General features: G+C 36.0%; 2 protein-coding genes across 3 annotated transcripts; one reads left to right on the top strand and one right to left on the bottom strand.

The window, feature by feature from the left end:
* LOC111797232 (1-aminocyclopropane-1-carboxylate oxidase 5-like) lies at positions 1–2,365 on the top strand. Its single transcript, XM_023680182.2, has 3 exons — positions 1–546; positions 1,030–1,256; positions 1,380–2,365. The coding sequence occupies exons 1-3, from the start codon at positions 445–447 to the stop codon at positions 1,978–1,980; spliced, it is 930 nt and encodes a 309-aa protein (XP_023535950.2). The 5' UTR covers positions 1–444; the 3' UTR covers positions 1,981–2,365.
* Positions 2,366–2,657: 292 nt separating this feature from the next.
* On the bottom strand, positions 2,658–11,216 carry LOC111797231 (uncharacterized). Of its 2 annotated transcripts, none has more exons than XM_023680180.2 (17): positions 10,890–11,216; positions 10,768–10,810; positions 10,335–10,456; positions 10,153–10,260; positions 8,972–9,116; positions 8,754–8,845; positions 8,250–8,343; positions 7,630–8,122; positions 7,302–7,453; positions 6,798–7,126; positions 6,130–6,294; positions 4,999–5,289; positions 4,459–4,863; positions 4,325–4,369; positions 4,157–4,242; positions 3,593–3,686; positions 2,658–3,367 (listed from the first exon to the last, which is right to left on the bottom strand). In XM_023680180.2, the coding sequence occupies exons 1-17, from the start codon at positions 11,067–11,069 to the stop codon at positions 3,290–3,292; spliced, it is 2,922 nt and encodes a 973-aa protein (XP_023535948.2). In that variant the 5' UTR covers positions 11,070–11,216; the 3' UTR covers positions 2,658–3,289. The 2 variants fall into 2 exon arrangements, with proteins under 2 accessions (XP_023535948.2, XP_023535949.2); XM_023680181.2 differs by having other exon boundaries at positions 7,311–7,453.
* Between the last annotated feature and the right edge of the window lie 1,018 nt (positions 11,217–12,234).

Genomic DNA, 12,234 nt, shown 5'->3' with positions numbered 1-12,234 from the left:
TAATCTAACCATCAGATCATTATAAAATGATTACAAACCTAAGGTATGAATAGGTATGTAACTCCATAATAGATAGCCTGGAAGTTTAAGAGATAACAGCCAATAAAAACTAGTCGGCAACAATTAATGAATGAACACTCAACGGAAAACCAATTAATTAATTAGTTTATGAGGTGAGTGCTTCTGTAATGTGTTGCAAACAAAGGTAGAATTTGGAGAGGCCATTGACTTTTCGAACAATATTTTACTAAAAAAGTCGCCGTCCCATTTCAAAGGGGGGGACTTGTTTTAAAAGAAAAGGGAGTTAATTACTAAAGGGTTTAACATCCAAGTTGGAGGGAAACACTTATAAATAGGGGCAGCCCTTTCCTTTCTAAACCCATCAGCATAGACTTACTACTCTCTGATCAACTTCATTACCTTAAGCTATCTCTCTCTCTTCTAATGGCAATTCCAGTCATTGATTTCTCAAAGCTTGATGGAGAAGAAAGGGCCAAGACATTGAATCAGATAGCTAATGGCTGTGAAGAATGGGGATTCTTTCAGGTACTTCCCGACTAATTAGTTATACTATTCAAGTAGATTTGAAGAACATGTTTGGAAGTGATTTTGCAGTTAAAAGGTGTAAAATCAATCATTAAATTGATTTTGAGTGGTTAAATGCACGTTTGAAGTGATTTTAACCATTTCAAAATCATTTCCAAACATGTCTTAATATAGTCAAAAGTGCTTTTGAGAGTGGTGTTTCTAGACATCCTATTTCCACAAGTAATGTTCGAGTGCAAGTGCAATCATTCTTTGTTTCTAGAGTGGGGTCTCTAATATAGTCAAAAGTGCTTTTGAGAGTGGTGTTTCTAGACATCCTATTTCCACAAGTAATGTTCGAGTGCAAGTGCAATCATTCTTTGTTTCTAGAGTGGGGTCTCTTTTCTAGATATCCTAATTAACTCGAGTAATGTTTTCATGCAAGAGCAGTAATTAAATGTTTTTATGATGGTTGATTGAATAAATGTGTTACTTGAATTTCAGCTGGTGAACCATGGGATTCCTGAAGAGCTCCTAGAGAGGGTAAAGAGGGTTTGTTCAGAGTGTTACAAGCTGGAAAGAGAAGAAAGTTTCAAGAGTTCAAAACCTGTGAAGCTCCTGAATGATTTGCTGGAAAACAAGAGCGGTGAGAAGCTGGAAAATCTTGATTGGGAAGATGTCTTCCTTCTCCACGATAACAACGAATGGCCCTCCAACATTCCTGGATTCAAGTAAGCATACATCTACACTACAAACTTTCTGTTGTTTCATGAAAATTCAGTGAAAATATACCATGAAATCATCTTTTCTCAAGAACAGGAATGAATTTATGTTTATGAATCCAATTGTGGCAGGGAAACCATGGCAGAGTACAGATCGGAGCTGAAGAAGCTAGCCGAAAAGGTGATGGCATTGATGGATGAGAACTTAGGTTTACCTGAAGGATACATTAAGGCTGCCTTCAATGGTGGCGAAGGGCTGGAAAAGGCCTTCTTTGGCACCAAAGTCAGCCACTATCCACCATGCCCATACCCAGAGCTGGTGAATGGCCTTCGTGCCCACACCGATGCTGGCGGTGTCATCTTGCTCTTCCAAGATGACCAGGTGGGAGGCCTTCAAATCCTGAAAGACGGGCAGTGGATAGATGTCCAGCCATTACACAACTCCATAGTCATTAACACAGGTGATCAGATTGAGGTCCTGAGCAATGGGAAATACAAGAGTGTTTGGCACCGGATTTTGGCCACGCCAAATGGGAACAGGAGATCAATTGCTTCGTTCTACAACCCATCACTGGAAGCCACCATAGCCCCTGCAGCACAGTTGGTGGATAAAGCAAACCAGGAGGTGGAAGAAGGATATCCTAAGTTTGTGTTTGGAGACTACATGTCGGTTTATGCTGAGCAGAAGTTCCTCCCAAAGGAACCAAGGTTTCAAGCTGTCAGGGCAGTGTGAGGGCATGAATCAAAGGGAGTTACTGTTACATTTCACTCTCTTGATGGCCTTCCATTCAAGGGTTTTCATGCAGTAGTGACAAAATTTGAATAATGCAACTTTTTCTTTCCACACCCCTTCCCCCCTCACAAAAAGGAACAAAAAAAAAAAGAAAAAAAAAAGAACCACTCTCCCTTTGGGGGTTGTGTGTGTTTGCTTTAGTAATTTGCTGTTGTTTTTCCATTTGTTGTTGTAAGGTATGGAATGTGTCCTAAGGACCAATATTTAGTATTGCTTTTCACTATTATATTTTAAGATTGAATAATTTTTGTTATTTGTATGCTTGCCAACGTCAGCATACCTCATTATAATATCAACTTAAAAGATTAGATGTTTAAACCTACCAGTAGACCTGAATCCATGTATTTACCTAAAACATAGCTTATTATTGAGTTAACTAAACTTATTTGCTTGACATTTAATTCTCTTGCACATCCAGCAAGCACAATTAAATCTTATATTTAGATTCCAAATAAATATTCTTGATCTATGTCCATATAAAGCATGCAATCCAAATAGCCTAGAGACATTTACTTGTCATTCACATAAAAAAAAAAAAAATAATAATAAATAAATAAATAAAAAGAAAAAAAAAATCTTCCAAATGTTGTCTTCAAAAGTTTGAAACCAAGTGTATATGCAATCAATCCTCTCATCAAATTTATACCACAAATGACTAAAAGAGAATATTGAGTAATGATAAACAGACAAAAATCAAATTATCAACGTCATGCTCTCCGTCTTTCACTTTTACTTGTGCCTCGAGACTTGAATTTATAGTAAGGGTTTAAAAACATGAATTTGTAGTAAAGAACTCAATAAAATTTCCCACGCGTATCCTAATTGGGAAATGGCAAATTCAAGTAAATGAGGAGGGATTACCTTGTAGTGAGCAGTATAAGAATCATCCATCAGCAGGTCACAAATCTCCACAAATCTTCTGTTACTTGCAAATCGGCTTAATATAGCTCAATTTTCCAGCTTACAAGTGCGAGGATGTCATTGACTCATTAGACAGTGAATAAAGCCCCATGCAACCCTCATCTTCTATTTTTTACCCTTTTTTTCGCTTTTTTTTTTTGCCACATTGTTTTTTTACTATACAACCAATCAAGGTCCAAACATTTTCTACAACTCCTAAATGAAAATCATGTTTGAATAACATAAAACTCAAAAGGAAAAGGAAAAGCTCGAATCAAACCTTCACAGCGCAGCCCCTAGTCCTACCACCATCTTTAAAGCTTTGAGTAAAACAAGGGCAGACGTACTTTCAAATCATGCTACTCCGGGTTCGTACTCTGTCTATGAGCATTTGCCTTCCCGACAAATCCTCTTCATAACCCACAACCTACAAGTATTGAGATATTAACAGGATGGAACTAATAACCAAATAATGAGTTCGTTCCTAGTATCAATTTCAACTTCAATGATTAGCATGAAATCTTGTGAGTTGTAGTTTATTTAGTTTTCCTGAAATCAAGTCAACAGAAAAGGTGAAAATTTTCAAAAATCCATCACTACGATAGCAAGTTATAAATGACAAACACACACACACACACACATGCCCACACACCTGAGATTCGGTTTGCGTTTCACTAAAACCATCATATGCCCCTGCACACCCATCTCCAGTAGTAGGATCGCTGACGTCTTCTTTTCTTTCAGCTCTAAAAACATGCATGTCAAAATTCTCAGTAACTTAGTTACAGAGGGAGGTGAAATGCTCTTCTAATCAATATTTTCAGGGGAATTACACACTCAAGTTTTCGTTGTGCCAAAATCACCTTAGAAATACGGGGATTGTTTTGCTAGTTTAAAGAGTAACTTATTGCCTTTGTTTCAAGAACTGTTTTTTTTCCATAAGAAAGAAAATTACCATTCAAGAATGGTATTTATTTCCGTATGCTGGTTTTAAGATAGCATTCGGGATGATTTGAGAGCAATTAAAATTACTACTCAAAATAACCTATTTTGAAACGAAGTGTAACCTGTATATTTCTAGGAAACAATTCATCAGTGAGAAAAAAAAAAAAAAAAAAAAAAACAATTCATAACGACTTTGTTGGATGGTCCCACAAAATTTCCATTCGGCATGGTCTTTCCAAGAGAAGATCGAGAAGAAGGGGTCAAATTTTACCTTTTTAACCACTGGTTAGATGAACCACCAACTGGAGGAGCTTCTGAATGGTCTTGACCAATGACGGAACAGTCGGGCGGGAAAATCTGGTACCATTAAGGATTAAACTAAATGCAAAATAAATCAAAAGTTCATACATAATAAGCATCGATCCCAAAAGAAGGATACATTTTTGTCGCAGCCAGTCTTTCCAGGTGACTTCTGATCATGAATCTTCAAAAAGAAAATGGAACAAAATGATTTGAAAAAAAAAAAAAAAATTGGAATTAAGTAATGGAATTAAAGTTCTATCCATATTTTACCTTACTCGTCTGCTCCAACAAGTCCTCAATCGCGGCAGCAACATCAGGAACGTGTGAAGTTACTACAGAAGATTTTGATGTAGTTTCTCTTGTGGAGTTCAAATTGCAGTCAAAATGAGTGAGACTGTTTCCAACAAATATAGGACGTTTTTGTATAGGTTCGTCAAGGAATTTCCGCTTTTTATTAGTAAAACTTATTTGTTCAACTTCTCCCATAGAGCTACTGTTAGTTCCAGCTGATTGATCTCTCAAGATAGCAGAATGGGTAGGGAACTGGGATTCACCTTCACCGGCTATCATTTGGCCAGCTTGTGTAGGAAACTGACTGACAGTACATAAGCCTGCCTCTCTATCTTGAGCTGTAACTTCTTTTGGACGATACAAATCAAGAGAAACAAGCTTACTCTGAAAATTTTGAATACAAAATTATCATTCCATATCTAAGAGAAAAGAGAAAAACGCAATGGATTCTGTAGTTCTATCAGGACACGCATCAACATGAACATATATAATGAAGAGGAACAGAAATAATGAAGCTACCTGTCTGACACACTCATAGATCCATTCAGCTGTAACTGAATGTATTCCCCATTTACAAGCAGCCTCATACTTTGGCCCATCGGAAAACTTGCATATTAGATGGGTTACCTTCTTTGTCAACTTCTCCACGAACTTGGCCCCAAGTACAAAACACAGATTTCTTAACAAGACTCTATCTTTGTCTTCATATTGTGAAACACAGAACCGTATTCTTTCAAACCCAGGCAAAGGAACACAACAAGGAAGTGGAGAATAGAGAATGTGCTCATTGGTATCCGACAAACATCCATCCTTCATAACGGATTTATTTGAATAGTCAGTATAAACAAACAAAAACAAGATGAATGTTCAATAGTCATTTCAAATGTCAGTTTATAATTTCTAACACAATTAGGTTAACAATTAAAAAAAAAAAGTAAAAATACAAATCATCAGCATTATAAAATTTCATCAAATAAATAGCATCTTCAACTCTAGCTATCAATTAAGAATTAGCTTCAAAGCTGTAATTAAACAAACACATTTAACAGAAGCATGAATATTTTCTCAATTCCTCCAATAAATAAAAGGGAAAAGTTTAATAGAAAAATATTTTAGAAGCATCAATAGCGGTCCCTATTTGTTTGTTCCCACAGGGATGTAGTCAAAACCTTTTGGAGTTCAAGGGAAGGTCATGGAAAGACTTCTTCAAATGTCAGACTCCTATTTTTGTCCATAAAGAAACCTCTCGCAAACTGATAGAACAACTCACATTTCTAAATGTAGACAAAGTGAAGAAAAAGACAGTGACAATGCATCTTTTCCACAATAGACCACCCACTATGGGATATTGTAACCACCTTCCCTAAACATTAAAATGTTAACAATGATGTAACCTATTGTATCTCCATTTTTCAATTTAATAGTATCTGTCCTTAATATTATGTGAGCCTGGCCTAACACCAAGCCAATGTCCCTTAAAATTCAAAGTTCCAATCCTAACTCAACCCATGCAATAATCCAAACTTGCAGTGGCTAAAATAAAATGTCTTGTACAGCTTTGAACGAGTTTTATGTCCAAGAAGAGAAACAGAAACAAAGCCCAATAGTAGAGCCATAAACTAGAATCACAAATAAATCAATTAAATGTACCTCTAAACATGATCGGACCCAATGACTTGACACATATGTAGTATGAACATCTGTACTCCTTGGTATCACACCATGACATCCAACTGTGAAGTGCACTTTCTGTTTCGTATGATCCTCAACCACTTCCCCTCCCCCTTGATTTATCCATTCAACAATTTCAGCTCTCTAGTAGGAGAGAATTTAAATATGATCATCAGAATATATATCACAAATAAAATGGACAAAATTTTCAAAGGCATAATCTTAATATGCTAAATGGAAATGGTATTATTTTCAAGTGCAAAATGACATTTGGCATTATGATAAATTTTTCGAAATCATTCTTTAAACAAGATGGCAGTGTACTTGAGAATTGAGATGCAAAATAGTATATACAGCAGAATGACGTCAAAGGAACAATCGATTCAGAATTATATCTACTCCATTGACTTGCTTTCAAAATCATGGAGTTGGAGCTGGAACTGTTGAACTAGATATAGCTTTCAGAGCTGCACTAATGAACTACTTTTTACTCAACTCATCTGATACTGAATACAAGGCTCCTACTCTGCTTTTTTTCTAAAATGGATGCTATTTACCACAATAATGTATCAAAATCCTAAGGTGCATATTGAACATTTTAGATAATGTTGCTTATAATATAAGAGGAAGGAATCTTCACAACATACCCGATCTTCTGGAAAGGAACTAGAAAAGCAAAATATTTTCCCCTTATACACACATGATGACTTCCCATTTGGAACCATGACATCACGCCGCAACTTTTCTTGACTCTTGTTCATACCATTTGGTACAGAATGTTGGCTTTTCTGAGACAATTTTGTGGTCTTGTCTCCACCCACATTTGCTTCACTTTTTTCTTTAATTCTTTCCTCTATCATTGATGTCTTTCCAATTTTAGCATGAATATTTCCTTCTAACCCATTCAATGGCATGATTGGATGAACATTAGGAACTTTATTCCGATCCATAACAATGGTGCTTGTTTTACAGGATGCTGCAGAAAGAAAGAAAAAGGTAACCAACTTGAAAAACTAGAACAAGGCAAACAGGCTAGGGATCTCCAAACAAATTCTGGTCATGCATCCGGATGCAAACATGCAGTATTCTGAATGAAGGAAGGTTCAAGATTGCCATTCAAAAAGATAGATATCTGAGAATATGAGCCATACATATCAAACCTTTAGGGATAAGTTCATCATAGGCCATGTGTCTGCCAAGAACGGGGATCTCCTTCTTTTGACGATCACAATCCTCAAGCCAGGTGGTTCTAACCACATGGATGACACCTGAAGCTGCAATGTCTCTAACCTCTTTTTTCTCCCTGCAATTTGATATACGGAGACCAATTTCAAATTGTTAGGATAGATCATTCGAATGAAATTAAAAAGGTCACTGCACAGCCAAGCTTATAAATTAAAGAAATACAGTTCACAATATTATGCTTCAATTACACGTGACCATGAGCCACAAGAATAAAAAGCATACAAGTAAAATTACATTTCTGACGGATTTCCAACAATTATGTGTGTTAACTTGTCATTGAACAGCATGTACCGGGAGCCTCCACCTCTGAGAATCATATTCACAATCTTCCGCATCTCAGAAGCTTCAAACCCAACAACTTTTATTCTACATGCTGACAAATATAGGTCGTTGTCTTCAGATTGGAAGTCATTTGCAATGCAATTTTCAGTGTTTTCTTCGTTCTTTGCCATTGTAACTGGCACTTCAACATCAACCTCATTTATAAAATGAGAAGCATCTGAAAACATAGACGTGCTCTGTGAAAGAGTAGCTTCTAAATCCATATCTGAAAACCCAGGGCCAGAAACAGCTGAGAAATTTGAATCAGCAATAAATGAGGACGGTGCAGCTTGCACGTTCCCATTAACCTTTTCTTGGCTATTGTGAGAAGTCAAGCAACCCCTTGCCATTTTATTTGAAGTTGCAGAAACGCTACCAACAGGGTACAACTCCTCATTAAGACATGCTATCAATTAAAAGGAGCACAAATGGAATTGAAAATAAGTTAGCAAATTAACAAAATTGTTTGACAACTAACTGTCAACCATTCAAAAATCATTATGGGTTTTCAAATATACAACCCGAATTACTACCTCTTCTAACTATGGACTGATCAAACCATTTCCGAGTAACAATATTGATATGACCCCATGTTCGTGCAACCTTGTACTTGTCACCTTCAGGAGCTTACTTAACCATTAAGGATTACTTTTTATTCAAACAAAAATATCTAACGCCAGGAAGTAAACATGCTATTGTTACCACTTAGAAATGGATTGACAAGGCAAGCAGCATGCTTACAATAACCATACAAATAAATGTTCGTGAGTGGTTAGTCATTCCCATCTCTCAACTTGAAATAGAAACTAAAGAGATTGTCGAGAAATACAAAAAATGTGAACAATCTTGTTCTTGGAATAAGCCAGAATCTCATCCACTCACGTCAATTGTGTTTATTACTAATCATATCCATATCCCTTTATTCTGTAACTTATGCTGAAGTAAGATATTTTTCAGTATATAAATTTGACCGACTCAAATGAAAAAGAGAGTGCAAAATCAAAAGTGATGTCAAGAAAAAACTGCAAAAAGGATATACTACATATCAAATGTGTACACTTTCTTGTAAGATCGGCAGAATATCTTCCACCATTTTGCAAGATAAGCTTTTCAATCTCCTTGCGCTCATCTGAGACCCAGAAATGTTGGAAAAAACAATTTTAAAGAATGTCCCAGAAGGACCAGAAATGTTCTTTAAAAAATACAGGAAAACAATTTTCTCTGAGAAGGAATAAAATATTGCAAAACTCATAACCTGCGGGAATTCTAGATACCGAAATATTCAATCCAGAAAATGGAAGGACTCGATATCCATCCTGTGGCACTACACGATGTTCAATCCAGCACTGCTGTAACCAAGCAATTGTGACAATAGGTTTCTTTGAAATGTTAAGTGCCCACTGCAAACAGAAATAATAACAGAATAGTGTCTGTCAAAATCTTTGTAATAACATTTCGGGTAGAATAAAATTAAAATCCATCATTATATCTATTGCACATATAACTATTAGATTAAATCATGCTAACCACCCCATGTCCAAGCATGCCTAACTGATCCACCACCTTCAGTTCAAGACAATCATTCTACCATCAACCAGAAAAATTCAGCTTCTTTCAAAAGTTAACATATAGGATACGCATCATAAAAGACTGAATTATAAATGTATCAAACTGAAACCTTCCTTTACTTAATAGAACAAGTGTGTAAGGTATCTCAATATAACCTAGCATGGATTTCAGGGTAGAGAACAAGAGAAGAAACAGGGAATGCAGATTCAAAAATACATAAGCTTTGGTCAGTTAAATCATCCATCACCTACTGTTACCGTATAGCCAGCAACTCACCATATTCAATCAGTACAAAAAAATTAACCAATTTCTTAAATCAAAGAAAAAGAGTGTTCCTACATTAATTTAGAAGTTCGGTGAAGTAGCATCCTTGACTTCATTATGATACATAGGATAAATATTTCAAGTTCAGAAAAGTGATTTCATTCAGTAGCTCTTTGTTGCCCTTTTTCTTTTGAATAAGAACGACATTGAGCATTAGTTATGCCCTACTTGATGACTCCAATTATGTAGCAGGCAGAAGATTTTGAACTTTATTTTCACAATTGCTTTGTGTTAAGATAATGATGGTTGTTAAAATGTTTTTTGCCTTTCCTCATGATTCCTTCTAGTAGATTAGTTACGGCTATGACATTTTTTGTATTTCTCATATCGTCGCTAGAATTCTAGGTAATAAATTACAATAGTGTTTCAAATAATCATGAATATTCATCTTTTCAGATGTGCAAATATTTCAAGGAGTTATCTTTCGATATGAAACAAAATTAATGTTTCAACTATCACAAATCCTTTCCTTTCCAACCCCACTCCCCACGCCTAAACCATCCTCTAACAATAATTGCAATGCGATAATTCAAGCAACACAACCTTGTATTTTGCAGCCAAAGCATTCTTCGCTATGACAAAGCTGACATCTGCAGATGCTCTCGTCTGCAATACTCCTCCCATTGCATTAACTAACTTCCCTATCTCAACCTGCAATTTTGTGTGATCATTTAGAAATAAACTTCCGTACAAAAGAGGGGGAAATGGAACATTAGGCAACGTACCTTTTCATCTGCCTGAAAACCAGATGCAAGAATTTTCACACCATCCATAGCAAGGCAGCAAGTAAAACCCTGCTGAGGAAGGGGTCTGTTCTCTTTTGCACATGACATCACGCACTGAGGACCTTCCCAATAACAGAAATTCAATTCGTCAGCGACCCATCTCTAACAATAAATTGCAATGCGATATGAGCACCAAGTACCAGGCGTCCGACTGAAATGAGAATTTCAAACAACTATGTTTGCCTATTCGAAAAGCAAGACAACAATGAAGTGTATACTGCACGGTCACTGGGCTACTGTGTATGTGCATTGAGAAATTTATAATGGTAATAATCGAGACCTTCAATTTCCTACTAATTTCACTCCCAAGTCGAAAATTGCACTCCAAAAAAATGTCAGAACTATAAATTAACCAAACCGGCAACAACCATACCTAACAAATTGCATCCCTTCGAACGAAGATCCTCAAACTTTTCCTGGAAGACAAAATAACAGACCAATAAACACATAGCCAATCCGAAATAAGGTCATAAATTGAACATGAAATCTTCCTACGTGATCGGCTGATGAGATAACATGATAATCTTTAGGGCCGTTTCGAGCAGGATCACAACAGAGGAAAACCTCAGCCCCATTCTGCTTCAAAGCGTCGTGAAGAGCGTCGAATATCTCCGGAGCGACAAGATTGCGGGACACGAACACATTGACTCCGGCGAACGGCTTCGGCTTCAACATCTCGGCCGTTGCCTCGCCTACTTCCTCTCTCGATCGAACTCCGACGAGAGAAAGGATTTTGGACTGTCACTGAAACTCGCTGTGGAACTGTGAATTGAGAAATCAAACGAAGGAAATGGGGAAGTGTAAATGGCGGGAAGGGTTTTCTTAGATGACGCTGTAGCCAATCCATCAGTATTTATACTTCGTTGACCAGTCAACCAGTAGATTTTATTGTAAAAACAATTTCAATATAATTTGTTTAATAAATTAATAAAAATACCAAATCTTCATATTTTACCTCTTTTTTTTTTTTTTAATAATGTCTTTAGCATTTTAGAATAAATTCAAAAACAATATTTAATAAAATTTCATTAAAAAATTGAGAGTATTTTTATGATCAATTATAAATTGAGTTGAAAAGGTAAATAATTATTTACCATGTAGGGTAATATTATCAAATTCATATGATTTTTTTTTAATGCAAGACATGTGACAACAAAATTTAAAATTTTTAATCTTATAGTCGAAAATATAATTAAGGGTGTACATGGTACGGTCAGATTGGGTTGAGATAATTTTTTTTTAGCAACCCAAAATTAGTTTGTTAGACACCAATGCTAAAGTCAGTGAAAACTGAAGACTTAAGAGAGTGGGAGATGAGGACATTGATGTTATACATGGATGTCGAAGCCTCGAGGCGATGGGCAATGGGAGGGAGCTGAGCAGTGATATGACTAATTGTATTGTACAGTGATTTGTGTCCTAGGCCGCTGCAACGAGTGGTGGGCGTATGTGTACGCGTGGAAAAAAAATATGTTTGGGGCATGAAGTTGGGCTTAACCTCTCCCACTACAGTTTTTTTCTTTTTTACTTAACCGGGTTGGGTCGGGTTGACCTGGTTCTTTGCACAATAAACCCTTATCCAACCTAAATTATATGCCGTCCTTAAAATAACAATAGAAAATCGACTCAAAATGTTATCTAACCCTATCCAATCCTTATAATTCGGGTTACGTTATTGAGTTCTCATATCTTACGATATTTAATTAATTTAACACAAATAGTCATAAATCTCTTTTTAAATGTGATATAAAAAAATATAGACAGTAATTTTTTTTAAATAATTTAAAGGCTGAGAATGAGCTCGTATTTTTAAGATAATAATTAGTGTTTTATTTAATTT

Source organism: Cucurbita pepo, chromosome 6 (genome assembly GCF_057944985.1).
Source record: "Cucurbita pepo subsp. pepo isolate OVF chromosome 6, ASM5794498v1, whole genome shotgun sequence".
NCBI lineage: Eukaryota > Viridiplantae > Streptophyta > Magnoliopsida > Cucurbitales > Cucurbitaceae > Cucurbita > Cucurbita pepo.
Note: the sequence above shows the minus strand (reverse complement) of the source record. Positions and strands in the feature narration are given on the sequence as shown.

What these genes read in the sequence shown, in the direction of transcription:
- LOC111797231 (XM_023680180.2), bottom strand. Translation starts at nt 11,069, where the DNA reads ATGTTGAAGCCGAAGCCGTTCGCCGGAGTCAATGTGTTCGTGTCCCGC. An exon ending in GAAGGGATGCAATTTGTTAG is followed by an intron (nt 10,457 to 10,767) that starts GTATGGTTGTTG and finishes GTTATTGGGAAG; the next exon opens with GTCCTCAGTGCGTGATGTCA. An exon ending in TGTTGGAGCAGACGAGTAAG is followed by an intron (nt 4,370 to 4,458) that starts GTAAAATATGGA and finishes TTCTTTTTGAAG; the next exon opens with ATTCATGATCAGAAGTCACC.
- LOC111797232 (XM_023680182.2), top strand. Translation starts at nt 445, where the DNA reads ATGGCAATTCCAGTCATTGATTTCTCAAAGCTTGATGGAGAAGAAAGG. An exon ending in AAGAATGGGGATTCTTTCAG is followed by an intron (nt 547 to 1,029) that starts GTACTTCCCGAC and finishes CTTGAATTTCAG; the next exon opens with CTGGTGAACCATGGGATTCC. An exon ending in TCCAACATTCCTGGATTCAA is followed by an intron (nt 1,257 to 1,379) that starts GTAAGCATACAT and finishes CAATTGTGGCAG; the next exon opens with GGAAACCATGGCAGAGTACA.